We start from the raw sequence: 23,929 nt of genomic DNA on the forward strand, positions 1-23,929 counted from the left end.
ACCCCTGACTGCCTCCCCCATCAGGTTCCGCTGTGTGTGTGAGCCTGGTTGGAGTGGCCCCCGCTGCAGCCAGAGCCTGGTTCCAGATGCCTGTGAGTCCCAGCCCTGCCAGGCTGGCGGCACCTGTACCAGTGATGGAAGAGGCTTCCACTGTACCTGTCCCCCTGGATTTCAGGGTGTGTGTCCCCACCTTCCTCCTCAGAGCCCTTGATACCCTTGTTTCTCATGTTTCCTTTCTACTCTTTTTAAATCTTTGTCCCCCGTGCCTCCCTCCCCCCCCCGCGCTCCCCCCTCCCTCGTGTGTCTCTGTGTGCTCATGCCTGTGTGTGTGGGCTAGAACCAGAAGAGGGGGTAGGTGTCCTCCTCTGCCACTCTATCTCTTCCTTTGAGGCAGAGTCTCTCCCTGAACCTGGGGTTTGTGCTTTCTTGGATAGGCTGGAAGCCAATGAGTCCCCGTGATCCCCCTGTTTCCTTCTGACTTGCAACTGGGGGTTACAGTTTGTTATATAGATGCTGGGTCTGAGCTCTGGTCCTTATGATTGGGCATGAGGTGCTCTTAAATACTGAACCATCTTTCCAACCCCTCTGCATTTTCCTTTTCCTTCCTTCCTTCCTTCCTTCCTTCCTTCCTTCCTTCCTTCCTTCCTTCCCTCCCTCCCTCCCTCCCTCCCTCCCTCCCTCCCTCCCTCCCTCTCTCTCTCTCTCTCTCTCTCTCTCTCTCTTTCTCTTTCTTTCTTTTTTGGTCTTTTCTGGATATCAGGGTGGGACTCCATGGCTGGGGGGACGGGAGCAATGTGTCTTTCAAGACTATCTAAATCCTGCTGGTTCTCTACAGGCCGTCAGTGTGAGGTGCTGTCCCCCTGTACTCCAAGCCTCTGTGAGCATGGAGGCCACTGTGAGTCTGACTCTGGCCAGCTGACTGTCTGTTCCTGTCCCCCAGGCTGGCAAGGTACACAGTGTCCCCTTCCTCTCTTTTCTGTCTTCCTCCCTTTCTACCTCCTTTTTTCTTCCTCCTCCTTTCCCTCTTCCTTCTTTTCCTGCTCCTTTGGGAAGCCAAATGGGACCCACCCCTGTTCTGCCTTTGAAGGTCCTTCCTTCTGGGAAAAGAGCTGGATCTAGACATTCACAGCTCAGGATAAGAGGGAGCCATCTGGGGCTGAGGATGCTAGAATGCCTGAGGTTTGATGGCCATTTCCTGCCTCAGCCTGTGGGTTCTTGAGCTGCAGACCCCCCTCACACCCCACTTTACCCCTCTAACCTAATTACTTCCCCTCTCACCTCCAGGCTCACGGTGCCAGCAGGATGTGGACGAGTGTTCTGGTGCCTCCCCCTGCGGCCACCATGGTACTTGCACCAACCTGCCTGGGAGCTTCAGGTGTATCTGCCATGGGGGATACACTGGCCCTTTCTGTGATCAGGACATTAACGACTGTGACCCCAGTAAGTGCAGGGAGCCCACCCATCAAACCATATTGTGTGCCTGGCACTGTGTTGCTGTCTCCTCATGCTTGGTGGCCTTAGTTCCACCTGCAGCACTGCTGAATAAATACTGGTGAAAGGGCTCTGCAGGTAAAGGGGCTTGCTGCTAAGCCTGATGACCCAAGTTCAATCTCACAAGGTGTCCTCGGCTCTCTACACAAATACCATGTGTATACACACGTGCGCACACACACACATGCACACACACAAAGGAATAATAAAAAAAATTACAAAAATGTTATGAAAAGTGTAAAAAATGTTTTACTTAAGCCAATATAGAAAATATTTTTGGGCAGTGGTGACTGGCGCACGCCTCCAGCACTTGTGAGACAGAGGCAGGCGGATCTCTGTGCGTTTGAGGCCAGCCCTGGTCTACAAGAGCTAGTTCCAGGACAGCCAGAGCTACACAGAGAAACCGAAAAAACAAAACAAAACAAAAAAGAAAAATATCTTAATTTTCACATATAAGCCTTTGACAATTTAAATCTGCTAAATGTATTTTATATCTGCAGCTTTTTAAATTTGAACTGGCAGCAATGTCAAGGCCCGTTAGCCTCATGGCTGGTAGTGGCTACACTGTTCACACAAGCCTACGCTGAGCTCACGAATATGAGCATTAGAAGTACATGTGTTCCTTGGTACTCTGAGATTGGCCCCAGAGCTTCCAGGGATACCAGACTCTATGGGTACTCCAGCCCTTATTTTAAAATGGATTAATGTTTGCAAATAACCTACATACCAGAGACTTTCAGTCATCTCTAGATATCTTACTTTTTATTTAAATGTTTTTACATTTACTTATTATTGTGTGTATGAGTGTGGGTATGTATGTGCCACATGTAGAGGTCAGAGGACAGTTTTTGGGGATTCTGTTCTTCCACCTTGAGGGACCTGGGGCTTTGATTTAGGATATCAGGCTTGGTGGCAGGTGCCTTGCCCATGCTGAGTCATCTTACCAACTTAGACTTAACTTTTTAATTTAAATTTTATTATTGTGTGTATGGCGTGTGTGTGTTCATGTATGTATGGAGGCCACAGGACAGCTAGGGGTTGGTTTTCTCCTCCCGTGTGGGTCCCGGGGATTGGATTCAGGTGGTCAGTCATGTGTGGCAGGCACCTTTACTTGCACCACCACCTTCTTGGACTCTCTGGACAGCCTAAGCACTAAGCACAGTGCAGATGCCATGTGTGTGTTTCCTATGCTCTGTTGCTTAGGGGATAATGAGAGGAAAGTTTTTATGTGTAGCCTTTGTGTGATCTCTGATTTTCACCCCTTCCTCTGCTGGTTGAACCTGTGGATTCTTGTAGGCGGATTTTTCTTCGGGCTGCCAGTTTACAGAAAAAAAAAAAAAACCCGACATGGAGACATTATTAATTATGAAAGATTGACCTTAGCTTAGGCTTGCTTCTAGCTAGTTCTTACAACTTAAATTAATCCATATCTTTTAGTCTGTATCCTTTTATACAGCTAGGTTACCTTACTCTATATTGCCCATCCTGCTTTCTCTGTGTCTGGCTGGTGACCTCACCTTTCTTCTTCCCAGAGTTCTCTGTCCCCAGGAGTCCTGCCTAACCTCTTCCTGCCTAACTAATGGCTGTTCGGCTCTTTATTAAACCAATCACAGTGACACATCTTCATACAGTGGAAAGGAATATTCCATAACAGATTCTGAATTTCAGGATAGGTAGGACCAGCTTTATAACTCACGGGGGATATTTTTAAATTTTACTTTTATTAATTAATACATTTTTTTCCCCAGCCCAAACACAGTTTCCTCTCCCTTCCTCTTCTCTACCCAGGACTCCACTCCCATCTTAATTCTTCCTCCCCATCTACTCCTCCTCCAAATGAGATTTTAAAAATCCTCCGGGTTGAATCTGGCTTCTTCCTGAGTTTTCCCGTGTGTGGAATGCAGTTGGGTCAGGGCGGGCGGATGTGGGCATAGGGAATGACCAGACTTCCTTCCCGCTCACTGCAGACCCTTGCCTCAATGGTGGTTCCTGCCAGGACGGCGTGGGCTCCTTTACCTGCTCTTGCCTCACTGGCTTTGCTGGTCCTAGCTGTGCTCGGGATGTGGACGAGTGTCTGAGCAACCCCTGTGGCCCTGGCACCTGTACTGATCATGTGGCCTCCTTCACCTGTACCTGTCCACCTGGCTATGGAGGCTTCCACTGTGAGAATGACTTGCCAGACTGCAGCCCCAGGTGGGTGGGGCCTGTGGCAGAATGGGGACCAGGGAGGGCTTCCTGACCTGGCATCTGCCTGAGGGCTTGGATGTTGATGGCGCATGTCTGAGGAAAAGGCAAGGCTGGATGGAAGTCAGACTCCAGTCCTTGCAAGGCCCAGACTGGGACGGGATCCATAGGTGGCGGGCCAGGTGAGATCGCTACAGAACTATAGCTTGTTGGGGGCAGTGAGGATCAGACATTGGAAAACACTTGATTCGAGGAGGGGCAGGGTGGCCTTCAAGGGGGTGGAGCTTGACCCCCTTGTCTTATTCTCCAGTTCCTGCTTCAATGGAGGAACCTGCGTGGATGACGTTAACTCCTTCAGCTGTCTGTGTCGCCCCGGCTACACGGGCACCCACTGCCAATATGAGACCGACCCCTGCCTCTCCCGGCCTTGTCTGCATGGGGGCGTCTGCAACCCTACCCACCCAGGGTTTCAATGCACCTGCCGGGAGGGCTTCACTGGGAATCTGTGTCAGGTGGGTGGTGGCCAAGGTCCTTGGGGAAGAGTCCAGAAACCAGGTGGGGCCTGTGGGGCATCCTGAAGGGAGAAGCCCACCTTGTTTCTAGGATTTCTCCCAGTGCTGACCTTGAGGGTTTCTTTTGCAGAACCTGGTGGACTGGTGTAGCCAGTCACCCTGTCAGAATGGGGGTCGCTGTGTCCAGATTGGGGCCTACTGCATTTGTCCCCCTGGGTGGAGTGGCCGCCTGTGTGACATAAAAAACCTACCCTGCAAAGAGGCTGCAGCCCAGATGGGTGAGGGGCAGCATGTGTCGGGTGTGTGAGGCTGAAGGATGGTACATATCTCTTGCTAGTATTAGTCGAACGATGGGGCCACATAGCATGTGGATCTAATGAGGTGTGTGGCTATGTACGTGTGTGACTGTGGTATAGTTGGCCACAGGATGGGGAGACAGCTGGGATGCTGTGTGTGTGTGTGTGTGACTGAGCCTGCATGGGCATCAAAGTTGGATATTATGGAAAGAGACCAGGCCAGTTGACAAGTTGCCTGACAGCCCTCTGGAATGTGGGTGAGACAGCAGGGTTGCTGGATTGTGTGATGTGGGCCGGAAGAGGGAAGGGTGCATGGCTGCCTCACACCTGACGTCACTCTCTGCTCCTCAGGGGTACGGTTGGAGCAGCTGTGTCAGGCAGGTGGGCAGTGTGTAGACAAGGACCACTCCCACTACTGTATGTGTCCAGAGGGCCGCACCGGTAGTCACTGTGAACAGGAAGTGGACCCCTGCACAGCCCAGCCCTGCCACCATGGGGGCACCTGCCGTGGTTACATGGGGGGCTATGTGTGTGAGGTAAGTGTGCTTCCCAGGGAGAGGGAAGAGAAGCTAATCATGCATGGTGTGTTTCTTTTTCCTGGTGGGGGAACAGGAATGCTTCATGAGTGGAGGTGAGAACTCTACCACTGAGCTTCATCCCTAGTCTGCATGTCTGGTTTGTATGGTTTTTTTTTTTTTTTTTTGAGGCAAGGTTTCTCTGTAGCTTTGGAGCCTGTCCTGCTGTCCTGGAACTAGCTCTTGTAGACCAGGCTGGCCTTAAGCTCACGGAGATCTGCCTGCCTCTGCCTCCTGAGTGCTGGGATTAAAGGTGTGCACCATCACCGCCTGGCTTTTTTTTTTTCCAGTTTAGTTAGTTTTTGAGATATGGTCTGTCCATGTAGCCCTGGATATCCTGGAATTTGCTATATAGTCCAGACTGGCCTCCAGCTCATAGAGATCCATCTGCCTCTGGCTGGATTAAAGGCATTCGCCACCATACCTGGCTACCTGGCTGCGTGTCTTCTTTCCCCCTCCTTCTTCAGCAATTTCACTATGTAACGCTGACTGCACTTGAGCTATTGGAGATCTATCTGCCTCTGCCTCCTGAGTGCTGGGATTAGAGGAGTGTGCAGCCAGACCTAGCAGTCTTTATCTCTTTGTGGGTCTGTATCTGTGTGTGTGTGTGTGTGTGTGTGTGTGTGCACTGGCTGTACACAGTAGTGTGCTCAAAAGCCAGAGGAAGACAACAGGCGTCTTCCTCTGTTACTTTGCTTTATTCCTTTGAGGTCCTCTCTCAGAACCTGAAGTTAGGCTGGTAGCAGTGCCCCAGCGTTCCTCCTGTCTCTACCCTGGCACCTGGGTTACAGACACAGAAGACCACGCCTTGCTCTTTGAGTGGGTGCTGGGGACTTGAACTCAAATCTTCATGCTTGCGCAGCAAGTGCTCTCACTCACTGAGCTGTTTCTTCAGCTCCTAACCCTCTGTCCTTGTGAATGGACCTGGGCACGTTTGTGTGAGTTTCTGTCTTCAGTTCTGTGCTTCTTTGGGGATGAGTGGCTCTGTCAGTGTTTGTGTCTAGATGGGTGTTTTCCCTGTGTTTTTATGAACATATGTCCCCATATGCTGAGTGTGCTGGTGGTCTTCACAATCTCACTTTGACCAAAAACAACTTGAGGGAGGAAAGGGTTTGCTCACAGATTGCAGTCCGTCATTGAGGGAAGCCAGGGAAGAAGCCCAAGGCAGGAAACTGCAGGGCAAAATGGGAGCAGAGACCACAGAGGGTCATCACTCACTGGCTTGCTTCCTTTGAATTGCTCAAGCCCACCTGCCCCTGGGGATGGGATCACCCAGAGTGGGCTGGGTCCCTCCACATCAAGCAGTCAAGAAAATACCCCGACAGACATGCTGCAGGCCAATCTGAAGGAGGCAGTTTCTCAAGTGAGATTCCCTCTTCCCAGACGTGTCTAGGTTTGGTTCAAGTTGACAAAAAAAGAAAAACCAAAAAAAAAAAAAAAAAAAAAACCCAAAACAAAACAAAAAACCAAGCACAGTGTGTTTCCTTGTACTGGGTAAGTCTGCCCTCTCTATTGGCTGTATATTGGATGTCTACATGTGTCCTTTTGTGCTGGGATTTCTTGTGTTCACAGGTATGCCTGGGCATGTCTGTGTCCCCTAGATCTGAGCGACTTCTTCCTTGCCTCACTACAGTGTCCTGCTGGCTATTCTGGTGACAATTGTGAGGACGATGTGGATGAATGTGCCTCCCAGCCCTGCCAGCATGGAGGCTCCTGTATTGATCTCGTGGCCCGCTATCTCTGTTCCTGTCCCCCTGGCACACTTGGTATGTCAAGGCCAGGGTTGGGGACAGGCTAAGAGGCGGTCTCCACACTCCACTGACCACTCTCCCATCCCCTAGGAGTTCTCTGTGAGATCAATGAGGATGACTGTGGCCCAGGCCCGTCCTTGGATTCAGGCCTCCGGTGCCTACACAACGGTACCTGTGTGGACCTGGTGGGTGGCTTCCGCTGTAACTGTCCCCCCGGATACACGGGTTTGCACTGTGAGGCAGACATCAATGAGTGTCGCCCAGGTGCCTGCCATGCAGCTCACACCCGGGACTGCCTACAAGATCCAGGCGGGCACTTCCGCTGCCTCTGCCACCCTGGCTTCACAGGGCCTCGCTGTCAGACTGCCCTGTCCCCTTGTGAGTCCCAACCGTGTCAGCATGGAGGCCAGTGCCATCCCAGCTCAGGCCCTGGAGGTGGGCTGACCTTCACCTGTCACTGTGTCCAGGTAGGTGTGAGTGACCGGGGTGGAGGCTCTTGGGGAAGGAGAGGGGGTGTGGCCTCAGGGAAGGGTATGGTCTATAAGGGAAAAGTGGAAGGCAAAGGGATTCTGAGAGATGCTGAATTATGGTTTGGAGAGTAATTTAGTGAAGCTGTGGCTTCCTGGGGGTCCTGAGGTCCTTAGAGAAAAGGGGAGGTCGCTGAACTTGGAGAGGTTGGGAGAGGGAGGGAGGGTTATCGTTTCTCAAATTTTGACCTTCACTCCTCTCTCTTTTCCACCCTCCTCTTCTTTTCTTCTCATTATCATATTTTTCCTTTTGATTCCCTCATCCCATCAATAGCCATTCTGGGGTCTGCGTTGCGAGAGGATAGCACGCTCCTGCCGAGAGCTGCAGTGTCCGATGGGTATCCCATGCCAGCAGACCGCCCGTGGGCCACGCTGTGCTTGTCCTCCTGGGCTGTCCGGTCCCTTCTGCCGGGTCTCTAGAGCGTCACCCTCAGGCGCTACTAACGCCAGCTGCGCAGCTTCCACTTGTCTGCATGGGGGTTCATGCCTACCTCTGCAGATCGTCCCTTTCTTCCGCTGTGTATGCGCTCCGGGCTGGACTGGCCCGCGTTGCGAGACCCCATCTACAGCCCCTGAAATCCCCGAGGAGCCACGGTGCCCGAGAGCCGCCTGCCAGGCCAAGAGAGGGGACCAGAATTGCGATCGCGAGTGCAACACCCCGGGCTGTGGCTGGGACGGCGGCGACTGCTCGCTGAACGTGGACGACCCCTGGCGGCAGTGTGAGGCACTGCAGTGCTGGCGTCTCTTCAACAACAGCCGGTGTGACCCAGCCTGCAGCTCCCCAGCCTGCCTCTATGACAACTTTGACTGCTACGCTGGTGGCCGCGAACGCACCTGCAAGTGAGCTCACAACTCTGTCCCCCTGCCCATCTGAATTGCTGCACTGTCTGTCAGTGAGTCACATCTGACCCAGTTTTCCTGGAAGTCCGTTTTTGGACTGTCTGGTGGAGCTGCTTCTTCGTTTTTCACAGCTGCCACCGTCTGGGGTTCCATTCACCTGTGTGCCTCATCTTTGACCATTTGTATTTCCCTCTACACATCTCGCCCGTTTGTTTCTGTCTGCCTGAAGTCACACATTCCATCTGACTTTCTAAAATTTTAAAAATTAAGCTCACACCTTTAATCCCAGGACCTGCGTGGCAGAGGCAGGCAGGTCTCTATATAAATTCGGCCAGGTTGGTCTATGTGGTGAGTTTCAGGTCGACCAGGGCTACATGGTGAGAGCTTGCCCAAACCAAAACATTACACTTACTTATTTAGCGTGTGTGCATGTGGCGGTCAGAGAACCCACTCGCAGGGATCTGCCCTCTCCTTCCACCTTGTGAGCCCCGAGGCTGTCTGTACGCCCAGCTATCTGTACTTTGGCTTGTCCATCCATCTGTCTGTCTGCTGGTCTGTTCTGTGTGCCATCTGTCTGCCTGTCTTTGTGCCCCGCTTCATTCATAAGCCTCTAATGGCCATCCTCCTGTCCCGTGGATCCTCCATTTCCCTCCATGTGCCTTCCATCTCCTTGCTTGTCCCTCTCCATCCATCCATTCTACATCCCTGCATCCATTCCCGTGCCCCTCTGTTTGTCTGGAGCACCCCCTCCTGCCTTCGTCTCCTCATTATCTTCCATTCCAACCTTCCCAAGCCCTTCAGTCACCCCGACCGCCTCGGATGTCCCATGCTTGCTCTTCAGTGAGGACGCTCTGCTTACTGGCTGAATTGTTCTTACTTGAAGAAGTTCCTCCCACCTCCTTCAAATCTCTGCTTAGATGGTATTATCTACATCGTGAACTACTCCTACCTCCAGCACGTCCCATGCTTCCTAGTATTTAATTCCAACACTGCCACATATACATTTATATTAACCATTTATTGTCATCTAATTAGAACGTTGTATATTCTCCTTACCTGTCTCCTATGACATCTCTCTCCACCCACAGGGATGCCAGTTTTTCTGGGGCAAGGAATTGTGGGTGGGATCTTGGTATCTATGGCAGCATGTAGCAGGTGCTCAATTAATAGTTAATGCATTGATACTGGTTGACCATCCCTGATCCCAAACCCGGAACCCCGAACTGTGTGGAGTGATGCCACAGTGGAAAATTCCATCCTTTACCTCATTGATAAATTGCAGTCAAAATTCAGGTTGGGATGTAGTTCAGTGGCCTAAATGGCATGAGGCCCTTGGTTCCATCCCCAGGAAATAAAACAACCCCCAAACTCAGGTACACTAGAGATATATAGTTACTTTTGGGCTATGTGTTTTTTGTTTTGTTTTGTTTTGTGTGTGTGTGTGTGTTTAGGCTTGAACATTATTCATGAGGTGCCTTACATAAATTATGTATAGAAGGTTGGGGATGTAGCTCAGTTGGTGGGATGCTTGCCTAACATACACAGAGTCCTGGGTTTTGTTTCAAGCACCAGCTAACCTGTGAGTGGTGATGCATGCTTGTAATCCCGGCACTCAGCTGTTGGAGGCAGGAGGACAGTTCATGATCACCCTCAGTTTTTTTTCTCTCTCTCTTTCTCTCTTTCTTTCTTTCTTTCTTTCTTTCTTTCTTTCTTTCTTTCTTTCTTTTTTATTTAATAGGGTTAGGGTTTTACTATGTAGCCCTGCCTGGCCTGGTATTGACTATGTGTCCCAGGCTGGCCCTGAAACACCCCTGCCTCTGTCTGGAGTATTGGGATTAGAGGTGTGTGCCAGTATGCCTGGCTAACATAGGGAGTTTGAGGCCAGCCTGAGATATGTGAGATCTTATCTTAAAACAATATGTATTGAAAGATAATTCATCGCATATATAATAGTATATATAATATATATATGTTAAGAAAATATGCAAATATTCTAAAACCCAAATTAATTTAAACTCAGAAATAGCTTTAGTCCCAAGTATTTTGAATTAGGAACACAGACCCTGTGGTTATGCAACCAACAACTGCATTAACAGAAAGTCTGACATGTGGAAGGTCATTCGAGTTCCTTGTGCAAGCACTGTGCAGTAGTGCTCTTTGCTAAGTAAGCATTTAGGTGTCTGAGGGAATCTCTGATGGTGTGTTCTCTGCCTCTAGCCCGGTATATGAGAAGTACTGCGCCGACCACTTTGCAGATGGCCGCTGTGACCAGGGCTGCAATACTGAGGAGTGTGGCTGGGATGGACTGGACTGTGCCAGCGAGGTCCCAGCCCTTCTGGCCCGAGGGGTTCTGGTCCTCACGGTTCTTCTGCCCCCTGAAGAGTTGTTGCGTTCCAGTGCTGACTTCCTGCAGCGACTCAGCGCTATTTTGCGCACCTCGCTGCGCTTCCGCCTGGATGCTCGTGGCCAGGCCATGGTCTTCCCCTATCACCGGCCAAGCCCTGTCTCCGACTCCCGTGTCCGACGCGAACTGGGTCCCGAGGTGATCGGGTGAGTGACTATAGCCCAAGGCTGGGTACACTGGGCAGGGCACTGATGATCCAGACCTTGCGTTTCACCCTTCTTAATTGAGAGCGCTCCTTGCAATGCATCTTCTACAGGTTTTTCTTTTCTTTACTTTTAAAGATTTATTTATCTATTACGTATATAGCATTCTGCCTCCATGTATGCCTGCACACCAGAAGAGGGCACCAGATCTCATGGATGGTTGTGAGCTATCATGTGGTCGCTGGGAATTGAACTCAGGATCTCTGGAAGAGCAGTCAGTGCTCTTAACTTCTGAGCCATCTCTCCAGTCTTTGCACGGGTTTTTAAGTGTCTATGAGGTTTTTTGTTGTTGTTGTGGGTCATGTTTATCCTGTGCACACTACAGGAAGCCTAGCTGCAGTGCTAGGGTTTTACCCTTCAAATGCAGATGACAACACCTCCTAGTGGTGACAATGAGAAATGCCTTCAGATGTGGGTGTGTCTTGTGGGGCGCAGGGAGGCTCCCTGGTAGAGGTGTAGGGGTGGCCGTTCAAAATGGCATTGTGGATCTGGTGCTACTGCCTCCAGAAGAGGCAGGTTGATTCTAGAGCAGTTAAGAGGCAGGTTGATTCTAGAGCAGTTAAAGGCATGTGTGGACTTTTAAAAAATAACTTCAATTAAAAAGTATTCATTATCGTGTGTATGATGTGTGTGCGTTCCCAAGAGCCATGACACTCAAGCCACTGCATGCATGTAGAGTTAGAGGACCATTTTGTGGACTCAGTTCTCTCTGCATCTGTATGTGAGTGCTTAGCGCTTCAAACCAGGTTGTCAGGCTTGCATGGTAAGCACTTTGCCTGCTGAGCTGTTTTGTAGGCTTTTTTCCCCCCTTATTTTTGTTTGTTTTGTTTTGCTTTGTGTTTATAGGCTCTGGCCTGGAAACTTCCATGTAGGTTGGCTTTGAACTCATGGTCGGCCCACCTCAGCCCTCCAAAGTACTAGGATTATAGACATATACTGTATCTCTGATATACATACTCTCTTTATACCTCCTCCATCTCGTGAAAGTTGCAGAACTAGCCCCTGGTGACCAGGCAGGGGGAATTGGAAGTGAGAGGGGCATTTGCTGAGGGTGGAACAGGGTCTGAGGTTTGGGTTGACCCCGAAAGGAGGGCTGGATTTCAGAGATGCTGCGGTTTGCATGTTCTGATTGGATGCAGCCTGAGTGGAGGAGATGGGTGACGGGGTGCATGTGCTCTCTCTTGGCTAAAGTGGCTCAGTGATGACCACACAGGGTGAAAAGCAGGGGCTGTGCTGGAGCTTGCTGTTCTTAGGGGTCCTGAGGTATGGGAGGAACCTCAGGAGATGCATGAGGGCTGAAGACAAGACAACTGGGTATGGAAGATCATTGGAGGGAAAGACGGGGCAAGAAGGAAATGAAGAAGGAATCAGGGTGCATTGAGACCTAAGGGTCGATGGGTATTAGAGCCGGTGGCTCAGTGGCGGAGTACCTGCCTTGCACATTCAAGGCTCTGAGTTCTTTTCCTGCACCGCAAGAAACAGGAGAAAAGCAAGCTTTTAGACGAGCTGAGATATGGGTGCAACGTCCCAGCAAAGGGCTACATCTTGGTCTCCAGTAGGGTGAACGAAGACCCTATTGGATTCACAGCTTTGGGACCCTGGTGGTCAACAAGACCCGTTGGGAGAGACGGCGGGGTTGGATACCAGCTGAGAGTTCGGCAGGTGGTGTGGAGATGGAGGTGGCTTTCTGAGGTTTGGTGTCTAGGATGCTACAGACAGATGTTGAGCCTTTGGGTCCTGTTGCTCTGTTCCCGCAGCTCTGTAGTGATGCTGGAGATTGACAATCGGCTCTGCCTGCAGTCACCCGAGAATGACCACTGCTTCCCCGATGCCCAGAGCGCTGCTGATTACCTGGGAGCCTTGTCAGCAGTAGAGCGACTTGATTTCCCATATCCACTGCGGGACGTTCGAGGTGAGGTGGGAAGAAGCGAGGGACATCAGAGCATGTGACCCCAGGGAGTGGTACAGTCCTAGAGTGTGACCGAAGTCCCATGAGGAAAGTCCTGTCTTCTGGTTGAAGTCCAACCTGATGACTAGAACCTTGGCCCATAGCTAAGCCAGCCCCGTGAGTAAGAGCCTCTCACGGTTGGACCCTAGTTGCTCCATGGCTAAAGCCCTGCTTCATATCTATCGCCCGTGATTGAAACCCCACCTGGTTGTTCCCGCTCTGCTATTTGACTGAGGGCTCACCCACTGCTTCCTTCTTACAGGAGAGCCGCTGGAGCCTCCAGAGCAGAGTGTGCCATTGCTGCCGCTGCTGGTGGCAGGTGCCGTCTTTCTGCTGGTCATCTTCGTCCTGGGTGTCATGGTGGCCAGGCGCAAGCGCGAGCACAGCACTCTCTGGTTCCCCGAGGGCTTTGCACTACACAAGGACATAGCAGCTGGCCACAAGGGCCGGAGAGAGCCTGTGGGACAAGATGCACTGGGCATGAAGTGAGGACCTTGTCTGCTCTCCATCCCTAACTATGGGACCCCTGGAAGTTCTGGACTATCCCCACCTTGGTCATACTCCAACCTCTGACCCCTGACCTGGTTTTAACTTCAGACTCCATCTAGAGCTTCAATGTTCATCCTCTTGACCAAAGACTCCACGATCCCTGGGGATTGCCCCTGATCCCTGACCTTTGACCTTATCTTCTATTTCTCTCCATTTCCTGACTCATATCCTTCTTGGGCCCCATCCTGAGTTGGCCTCCCAGACATCATTCTGATTCATTCCCGTGTGACTGCTGGCCTCATCTTTGTCGTCATCTCGACCTGTCCCTGACCAGGAGGACTGTATTCTTGATGATCCCTGCCTCACCTCTAGCTTCAACCCACCTGTGCCTTTGATCTCACCTCAGACCCCCATTTCCACCCAATCCCAGTGTTCGTTTCCCTGTGATCATCCTCCGTTACGAGCCTCCTACGTGACTTATCCCTCAATACTTACAACCATATTCTGACCTTCCCCTAGGATTCCAGGACTCCTCGTCGTGACGTTTTCAGTCTCGGCTACCCATCCATTTGTCAGAGTGCCTCCTCTTCATGAGCGTTGACCCCGTCCTCTATACCCTATGCTTTGCTCATCTCTCTCTGTTCCACTTTAAGATTCTGGCTCCCTGGAGCTTGAGGGACGGCTCAGTACTTTAAGTGATTGCTGAGCAGCTGTGCCAACTGGAACCCTAGAGCCCATATAAATGTTATAAATTCCCTAAATGCTTGGTGGGCATGGCAGTGTAGCCATGACAAATCATGACACGAGACTTGTTATTAGTTATGAATGCTCGGCCTTATCTTAGCTGTTCTTTTAATCTTTTTCTCTTTATCTACATTTTGCCTCGGGGCTTTTTACCTTTCTTTCATTTTGTATGTTCTACTTTCACTGCTTCCTCCGTGTCTGGTTGGCTGGCAGCTGCCTGGCTTCTGGCCTTGGGCATCTCCTTCTCTTTCTTCCTCATTTTCTCTTCTCTTCTCCCCTCTTACTTATTCTCTCGGCACACCAGCCCTGCCTATCCCTCTGCTGCCTAGCTATTGGCTGTTCAGCTTTTTATAAGGCCAATCAGGTGCCTCAGGCAGGCAAGGTGAAACAGCAACACACCTTCACACAATTAAATAAATGCAGCATACACAAATGTAACACACCTTTACATAGTTACAGTAATATTCCACAACACGGCAGCCTGCCTTGGAAGATGAATTCCTGATTCCTAGAGCCAGCTGACGTGTGAGAATTGTCATATCAGTGAACTCTTGATTTGATTGAGAGACCCTGTTTCAATGACCAAGACTGAAGAGAGATTGACGATGATTCCTATTTATCAGCTTCATAACTGCACATCTACATGCACACCCGTGTGTCCAAAACACTCGTGTGCACACACACAGGCACACATAAACGAGAAAAAAAAATTGATTGCAACCTGACATGATTCTTGTAACTTCATCTCTGCCCTTCCATCCCTCATTGGAACCTGTGTCAACAACCCAAGACCCTTCCTCAATTCCTGACCCACAACCTCCTCTGAGACCTCTGCTTGAGTTGAACCCTAAATCCTCCTTCCAGATCAGATGTCTCCAGTGTACTTTCTCATGTCTTTTTCTTCCTGTTTTCCCCAAGGAACATGGCCAAAGGTGAGAGTCTGATGGGGGAGGTGGCCACAGACTGGATGGACTCAGAGTGCCCAGAGGCCAAGAGACTGAAGGTATTGCCTACTTCTCTTACTCTTTCCACCTCAGGATCACAGGTCAGGATGCCCTGGTCAGCTGGGAGGCCCCAGGGGAATCTCCATTGTCTCCATTGCCATAGCTCCAGACAATTGCCACATCTGTGTGACCTCATTTTCTTCTTAATGAGGCTCTGTTGCCTTGTTAGGAGGGAAGGAGATTTGCTACAGGTTACCTGTGTGGATGGGAGTTCCCCTTCTCCATCTGGTTCTTCCTCATGCAGGTTCCTGTTCCTAGGGTCACCCTATAACAGTGATTTTTCAGCCTGTGGGTTGTGACCCCCTTGTGTGTGACCCCCTTTAACAGAGGTCATATTTCATGTATCCTGCATATTAGATATTTATATTACGATTCATAATAGTAGCAAAATTACAGTTGTGTTTTTCATCCCTCCTGGCTCCCGCATGGTTAGCGTTACACCTGAAATAACAACACACAAATTGTATTCTTTTATGCACTGCCTGGCCCGTTAGTTCTAGCCTCTTATCAGCTAATTCTCACATCTTGATTAACCCATTTCTAATAATCTGTGTAGCACCACAAAGTGGTGGCTTACCGGGAAAGATTCAGCATGTCTGACCTGGCGGCTGGCTCCATCGCTGCTCTCTGACTCTGCTTTCTTCCTCCCAGCATCCTGTTCTGTCTACTCCACCTATCTAAGCTTCTGTCCTATCAAAAGCCAAGGCAGTTGCTTTCTTTCTTTCTTTTTTTTTTTTTTAAAGATTTATTTATATATTTATTATGTATACAACATTCTGCCTCCATGTATTCCTGTACGCCAGAAGAGGGCACCAGATCTTATTATGGATGGCTGTGAGCCACCATGTGGTTGCTGAGAGTTGAACTCAGGACCTCTGGAAGAGCAGCCAGTGCTCTTAACCACTGAGCCATCTCTCCAGCCCCAGCAGTTTCTTTATTAACCAATGAAAGTAACAGATAGACAGATGACCCTCCTCCATCATTTCCCCTTTTTCTGTTTAAACAAAAAAGAAAGGCTTTCATTTTAACATAGTAAAATTACATATAACAAAACAGTTATAAAGCAAAAATTACAGTTACAATATTTATATTTATTTTATCTTTTTAATATTTATTTATTATGTATACAATGTTCTGTCTGTGTGTATGCATGCAGGCCAGAAGAGGGCACCAGACCTCATTACAGATGGTTGTGAGCCACCATGTGGTTGCTGGGAATTGAACTCAGGACCTTTGGAAGAGCAGGCAATGCTCTTAACTGCTGAGCCATCTCTCCAGCCCCTCTATTTTATCTTTTATCATAACTAAGGAAAACTATAGCTATCCATTCTTCAACTCCATCAAAGACTCCAGAAGGATATAATATTACCTAAGTAAACAAGAAGTAAGAAACTTCCAAAACTCTAGAAGTGACAGAGACATCTCGCTGCCTGGACAGTCACCCAAAGTTCTTTTGTACCGTTGGGGCATCCATCTTCAGCCTCTGAATAGAAATGGAGGAGTGGATGTAGTGGTAGAGAGCTGGAAAGAGAGGAAAGAGGGAAAACAGTGGTTGTGTTGCAAAAATAGATAAATAAAAAATATAAAACAAACAAACAAAGTATTGGAGGCTGGAGAGACGGCTCAGCAGTTAAATGCTGGCTGCCCTTCCAGAGGACCCGTGTTTGGTTCCCAGCACCCACATGTGGCTTACACATGTCTGTAACCCCAGTTCCGGAAGATGGGATTTGAGGCCTTCTTCTGGATTCCATGGGCATCAAAGACATACAGGCACAGAACCCATGCATATAACTTAAAACATTGTTTTTAAACATTACGATTTATTTATTTTGTGTATGTGTGGGTACATGTAACACAGTGTTGTATGGAGATCAGAGGACAGCTTTGAAGAACCAGTTTTCTAACCCATGTGGGTCCCCTGGCTTCAAATCAGGTCATCAGGCTTAGCAGCAAATGTGCTTACCCCTTGAGCCACTTTGCTATCCTAGAACCGACTATATAGACCAGACTGGCTGCAAACTATTTATCCTCCTGCCTCTGCTTCATGAGTCCTAGATTATGGGATGTGCCACTGTGACAGCTTTATTTTGATAATTAAAAAAATTACATTGCCAGGTAGTGGTGCATGCCTTTAATCCCAGTACTCGGGAGGCAGAAGCAGGTAGATCTCTGTGAGTTCGAGGTCAGCCTAGTCTACAGAATGAGTTCCAGGACAGTCAGGGCTATACAGAGAAACTCTGTCTCAAAAAAAAAAAAAAAAAAGAAATTTACATTTGTTTATTATTTATTAATTTGTGTGTTTGTGGGGGTATGTGTCCATGTCATGTATGTGGAGGTCAGAGGAAAACTTGGAGTCGTTTCTCTCCATCCACTGCGTGAATTCCAGAGATCAAACTCAGGCCATCGGGCTTGGTGGCAAGTTATCTCTTGTTTTGATAATTTAATAAAAATGTTTTGGCTAGGCGGTGGTGGCTCACGCCTTTAATCCCTACACTCAGGAGGCAGAGGCAGGTGGATCTCTGTGAATCCGAGGCCAACCTGGTCTACAAGAGCTAGTTCCAGGAGAGGCTCCAAAGCTACAGAGAAAGTTTTGTTCTTTTTCCTTTTTAATCCTCTATTTTTATGTATGTGTGTACATGTTTGCATGTGTGAGCACATGGATGAGCACATGTGTGGAGAGCCATGTCTAATCTGCAAGGACGTCTGCATGCCGAGCTCTCTTCCTGCTCCTATCTTGTTTTTTTTTGAGACAGCAGGCTACCAATGGTGCCATAGACTTGGATACAGCTCCACCAGTGACACATGTGGACTGCCCACCCACTCTCTGGTACTGCCTCTCCCACCACCAAACGGGAGACCAGAGCCTGGATCTGTGTCTCTCCAGGTAGAGGAGCCAGGCATGGGGGCTGAGGAGCCTGTGGACTGTCGCCAGTGGACCCAGCACCACCTGGTTGCCGCTGATATCCGTGTGGCCCCCGCCATGGCACTGACTCCACCCCAGGGTGATGCAGATGCTGATGGCATGGATGTTAACGTACGTGGCCCTGGTGAGTACCCCTCCCCAAAGAGGCTCCTCAGTAGTCCTATTGATAGATCTCACATGGGACTGTATTCTGGGAGCGTCTGGGGGTACACGCCTGGTGTGTGTGTTAAACCAGACTTCAGGTTTTAAGTGATAATGGCCCAATGCAAAGTTAAGTCAAACAGCATACACTGGTATGTAGCTGCAACTTTGAAGCTAACTGGATCTTGACCTTTTCTTATGAGGTTGAGGTTTCCTCCCTCCCTCGCTCGCTCCCTCCCTCCCTCCCTCCCTCCCTCCCTCCCTCCCTGCCTCCCTCCTTCTCTTCCTTCTTCCCTCTCTCCCTTTCTCTTGCTTTCTTGCTTTCTTTCCCGAAATAGCCCTGACTGGTCCTGGAACTCACTCTGTAGGCCAGGCTGAACTCACAGAAATCCACCTGCCTCTGACTCCTGAGTGCTGGGATTAAGGTGTGGGCCACAATGCCTGGTTGGGGGTTATTTATTTATTTTTTAATACACCTATTTGCATGTTATTCATGCACAAGGAGGTCAGAGGACACCTTGCTGGCATTGGTTGTCTCCTACCAGACTCTGGGTCCTAGGGATCAAATTCAGGCAGTCCAGTTTGGTGGCAGGCACCTTTACCCTTCAAGCCCCTGGTTCCTGGGTATTTGATTCATTTTTTCTACTTAGCTCCAGCTGTACAACTTGTCAGGAAAGTATCAGAATGTGTTCTGACTGGGCAGACTAGAATCACATACTCATCCTGGGGCCAATCAATGTGGCTAGGGGACTATAATATACAGATAAACCAGTCTCTGTCTGGTCTAAATAGGGCTTGCTACTGGAGAATGTGTGAAAAGGAGAACGAGGAAAGAGGTAGTATCCCCTCCCCTTGTTCTATAAATGTTCTGCTTCCTGGGATCCTGTTTGTGATCTTTGTTGGGGTGGCTTTGCAGTTGGGAGAACTTACCTCTGTCTTGTGGTATGGTGTGTCCGAGTTGCGTCTACTATAGAGCCCCTGACATTATCCCTCAGGAAGATTCCTATGCCAGTGACACCCTCCCGGTCCCTGCAGATGGCTTCACCCCGCTTATGCTGGCCTCCTTCTGTGGGGGAGCCCTGGAGCCAATGCCGGCCGAGGAAGACGAGACGGATGACGCATCAGCCAGCATCATATCAGACCTGATCTGCCAGGGGGCCCAGCTCGGAGCACGAACTGACCGCACTGGCGAGACCGCCCTGCATCTGGCTGCCCGCTATGCCCGTGCGGATGCCGCTAAGCGGCTACTGGATGCTGGGGCAGACACGAACGCCCAGGACCATTCGGGCCGCACCCCGCTGCACACAGCGGTGACGGCGGATGCCCAGGGTGTTTTTCAGGTGAGACAGGCTTGTCTCTTCAGACTGCAGAGCTACTGGGTGGGCATCAGATTCACCTGGATTTGAGCCCTTGTCTGTCTGGCAAAGCTTGTTTTTGTTGTTTGGAAATGGGGATATTTGGGACCTGCCAAGAATAAGTAGTGCCTGACCTAGAGTTTTTTAAAAAAAGTGTGGAGGTCAGAGGATAACTTTTAACAATTGGTTCTCAGGAGCTGGAGAGGTGGCTCAGTAAAGGCATTTAGAGCTGCTCTTCAGAAGACCTGAGTTTGGTTCCCAGCATCCACATCTGGTTGCTCACAACCACTGTGACTCCAGCTCCAGGGGATCTGACACACTCTTCTGGCCTCCTCAGACCCTGTGTGTGTGCGTGCACACACACTCAATTAATTTTAAAAATTAATTAAAAAATTAATTGATTAAAAGCCAACAACCAGGAATTGGTTCTCTCCTTCCACCATGTAGATCCTGAGGATTGAACACAGGTCATCAGGCTTGGCAGCCAGTCTTTATCTGCTGAGCCATCTCCCTGACCTGACCCTCTGGCTTATATTTTTCTACTTGTAGCCTCAGTGTTCTGCTTTTTCACTTGTTAGTGAAATATTCAAGGAAATACAGGATGTTCAGCGCTATTTTTTTTTCTTTTTTTTGGACCGTCTAGTGTATGGCTTGGGCTAGCATTGAACTTGATCCCCGTGCCTCAGCACCCCCAAGTGATGGGATTACACTACCTGCGTCCTGATATATAAACAGCTCTCTGTCCCCTCACTGGGGGTTGAGCCCTGGTCTGCACTTGCTGGACAAGCGCTGCACCGCAGAGCAAGCCCTCATTTATATCTTAGTTTGCGTGTTTGCTGCCTTTGTTCAACTATAGACTGACACTTTGTTCCCAGTACTTTTAAACTGGGTTGGGTACACTAAGCTCTGCTCTTTAGGGGGTTAGGGTTGTTAAACCCATTGTTCTTACCTGGATGTGGTGGCACACGGTTTTAATCCCAGCCACTAATCTACAGAGTGAGTTACAGGACAGCCAGGGCTGCCCAGTGAGACCCTGTCTTAGAGATAAAAACAAAGTTTTTTTATTTTTCTTAATTTTAGCATATAAAGTGTTGTGTTTTATTATGGTATTATTTTGTATTTGCACGTTTGAGTTTTTTTGTAAGTGCTGATGTGTATATGTGCATGTGTGTTGGTGCTTTACTTTGTGTGTGGTTTATTTGTGTGGCATGTGTGTACCTGTGTGTACACATGCCTGCTGTTCAGCTGCAGCAGCCAAAGGAGGCTGTTGGATGTCTTCTTTTCTTTTCTTTTCTTTTCTTTTCTTTTCTTTTCTTTTCTTTTCTTTTCTTTTCTTTTCTTTTCTTTTCAAAGGATGCTTTCTCTGTGTAGCCCTGGCTATTCTGGAACTTGCTTTGTAGACCAGACTGGCCTCAAATTTACAGAGATCCACCTGCCTCCCAAGCATTGGGATTAAAGGTGTGTGCTACCACTGCCCAGCTTGCTGTTGGATATCTTGCTCTATTATTCTCTACCTTATTCTTTTTGAGACAGAGTCCATCACTGAACCTGGAGCTAGGCTGGTGGCCAGCAAGCTCTGTTGATTCTCCTGTCCTCTCCCACACAGTCTGAGGGTTATACACATGGCAAAATTTGGCTTTTTTTTTTTCAACACGGGCTTTGGAATCTGAGGTCAGATACATGTCCACTGAGCCATCTCCCTAGCCTCCTACATACTATTCTATAAATCTATTTTTTCAATGAGGTTACTTTCGATTTACAATGGGATTAGCAAAAATATCACCCCCTTGTAAGTCAGGAAGTCCCTGAAGCTCGCGGGTCCCAAGGCCGTGGGGTTTGGGGCTCTCCGGGTGCCACGCACGCCTCTGCTCCTGCATGATGTCCTGCCACGGCTTTTTGTTAATTGCTTTTTTTTTTTCTTCAAGATTCTCATCAGGAACCGCTCCACTGACCTGGATGCTCGCATGGCAGATGGCTCTACTGCACTGATCCTGGCGGCCCGCCTGGCAGTGGAGGGCATGGTGGAAGAGCTCATTGCCAGCCACGCCGATGTCAATGCTGTGGATGAGCTGGGCAAGTGCTGGGGATGTGATGGGTGGGGCCTCTTGGGGCTGCTGCCTTCTTAGTGTGAACTCACACCCATGTTGACACCAAGTGTGTGCTCAGCTGTCCACACCAGGGCTCCCACATGGCTGGAACAGGACTCAAAGGGTGCCTCTATTTTAGGAAAGAATGTAGGTTCCCCAAGACATGCTCTTTGCTTCTCCTTCTCTTCCTCTCCTTTCCCTCCCCTCCCCTCCCCTCCTCTTCCCTTCCCTTCCCTTTCTCTCTCCGTGCTCCCTGACCCTCTCCCTAGCTTGACTGGTCGCATTGTTTTGTTCTTATGACAGCACACTCTGATGACATCCACTCCCCTTTCACTTCCTCTCCTTCCTATCGAGTCCCGCCCCCTAAAGTCCACCTCTACTTTTGTGGTCCTTTCCCTTCCCCTGCTTTTTTTTAGAGTCCAAATATTCAATAAACCCTGAAGTACTTGTCTTTGAGTCTGCATTACTTCACTTACCATGATGGTCTCCTATTCTTATCAGTTTTCTTGAAAATTGTATATTTTGACCCCCCACCCCATTTTGAGACAGGGTCTCATGTAACCCAGGCTTGCTACCAACTGAACTGACTGTGTCTCTTTTCCCATTTGCCACCGCCTAGCTCATTTTCCTTCTTTGTTTCGGCTGAATAAAACACTCCATTACTAACACAGTCTTGATGGGTACCCGGGCTGATTCCATAGTGTAGATGCTGTAAATAGTGCTGTGGGTGCCACAGTTGGCATGGGTGTGCGGGTGCCTCAATTGTTTCTGACTCAGATTCCTCCAGGAGAACCATAGCTGGACCATAGGGCAGTTCTACATTTAAGTGTTTGAGGACACCTGTAATGTCCTCTATAGTGCTGTGCTGGTTACATCCTCATCACGAGTGCATGAGGATCCCTTTCTCGAGGATTTGTATCCTCTCTCTCTCTCTCTCTCTCTCTCTCTCTCTCTCTCTCTCTTTCTTAATGAAAGTCATTTTGGTAGCATTTCAGTATACTTTTTTTTTTTCAATACAGTATTTCTTTGAATAGTTCTGGTTATCCTGGAAGTTGCTTGTAGACCAGGCTGGCCTTGAACTCAGAGATCTGCCTGTCTCTGCCTCTTGAGTGCTGGGATAAAGTTGTGTACCACCACTGCCTGGCTATCTCAGTATAATTTTAATTTGTATTTTATTTTTCTTTATGGCTAAGGTGTATGGTAAGAGTTTTGGTCATCAGTGCTGTTTTGTTTACGACAAGGTCTCCCTATGTAGTCCTGGCTGGCCTGGAACTAGTTGTGTAGACCAGGCTGGCCTTGAATTCAGAGAGGTCTACCTTCCTCTGATTTCGGAGGCTGGGATTCAACGCATTGTGCCAGCATGTCTGTTCTTTGAACGTTTTAAATGATTTATTGACCATTGGTTTTTCTCTTGTGAATTGTGCAGCTAATTGTCTTATTTATTGAATTGATTGTGCTGCTTTATATGTTCTGACTACTGATCCCTTGTTAGACAAATAGCTGGCAAAGATATTCTGTGAGGACACTCTATCATTACCTTTTTTTTTTTTTGCTTTTGTTTTTGGTCACACTGGGGATAGAAGCTGATGCCTTGCTCACATTAGGCAAGAGTGCCAACGGTTGGACAGCATCCCCAGCCTGACTGGGCTTTGTTGGGAAAAATGGACTCTGCTGCCACCTGCTGGACAGGTGTCATAAACTAGCAAATCTGGCAATCTGTGAGGGCAGTTTCCTGGTCTTGGGTATGACCTGAGCAGAGTCACAGCAAGCTGTCCCTGTGTCCGAAGGGTCTCACACAGCTGTAGACACACTCGGACACTCACAAACATCCTGTGGAGTACCCTTTGGTTCTCAGCTTCATCCTCATTGACATCTGCGTTGGACAGTTGGTGGTTGGTGTGTTGGATGAGGGTCTGGACTGGGCACTACAGCATGTGGGACAGAATTCCACTTCTGGTGTTACTGGGTAACTTGGACTTCTTTCCTGAGTCCTCTGTTTCATCCATAAAAGGATTTAGAAATGGACTCAGAAGAGAGCTCAAACACAGTTTCATTAGTGTTGGATAGAAACGCAACAGCAAGCGAGGTGTGAGTCTCTCTGGAACAGAGAGATGGGGGAAAGGAAGAGAAATTTGTGTCTTTTGGGATGGTGGCTAGAAAGCTGCAGCCTGGTGGCAGCCGGGTAAGCTTCAGAGGACAAGTAAGTTCAGAGAACCAGGAAATCATGCCCGGGCTTTGCTCAGTATCCAAAGGAAAATAGAGGTTGGGTGGTGGTGGCTCATGCTTTTAATCCCATACTTGGAGGCAGAGGCAGGTGGATGTCTGTGAGTTCAAGGCCAGCCTGGTCTACAGAGTGAGTTTTAGGACAGCCAGGGCTACACGGAGAAACCCTGTCTTGAAAAACAAAAAAAACAAAACAAATAAAAAAAATAGAAAAGAAGGAAAAGGGGGCTTA

At 49.0% G+C, this 23,929-nt stretch overlaps 1 protein-coding gene across 1 annotated transcript in view; it reads left to right on the forward strand.

The window, feature by feature from the left end:
• The window catches only part of Notch3 (notch receptor 3), a 45,124-nt gene that overhangs the window by 16,146 nt on the left and 5,049 nt on the right, over positions 1–23,929 (forward strand). Inside the window, exons 14-30 of the mRNA XM_050146111.1 lie at positions 25–176; positions 836–949; positions 1,285–1,440; positions 3,459–3,684; positions 3,986–4,187; positions 4,318–4,465; positions 4,835–5,019; positions 6,692–6,824; positions 6,900–7,276; positions 7,611–8,176; positions 10,394–10,726; positions 12,541–12,695; positions 12,994–13,216; positions 14,883–14,967; positions 17,853–18,015; positions 19,068–19,372; positions 21,313–21,460. Coding sequence (XP_050002068.1) covers positions 25–176; positions 836–949; positions 1,285–1,440; positions 3,459–3,684; positions 3,986–4,187; positions 4,318–4,465; positions 4,835–5,019; positions 6,692–6,824; positions 6,900–7,276; positions 7,611–8,176; positions 10,394–10,726; positions 12,541–12,695; positions 12,994–13,216; positions 14,883–14,967; positions 17,853–18,015; positions 19,068–19,372; positions 21,313–21,460 — 3,671 coding nt within the window. The remainder of the gene's footprint in view (positions 1–24; positions 177–835; positions 950–1,284; positions 1,441–3,458; positions 3,685–3,985; positions 4,188–4,317; positions 4,466–4,834; positions 5,020–6,691; positions 6,825–6,899; positions 7,277–7,610; positions 8,177–10,393; positions 10,727–12,540; positions 12,696–12,993; positions 13,217–14,882; positions 14,968–17,852; positions 18,016–19,067; positions 19,373–21,312; positions 21,461–23,929) is intronic.

This window comes from Alexandromys fortis, unplaced genomic scaffold (assembly GCF_014885135.2).
Source record: "Alexandromys fortis isolate MF-2015 unplaced genomic scaffold, M_Fortis_MF-2015_v1.1 scaffold_42, whole genome shotgun sequence".
Classification (NCBI taxonomy): domain Eukaryota; kingdom Metazoa; phylum Chordata; class Mammalia; order Rodentia; family Cricetidae; genus Alexandromys; species Alexandromys fortis.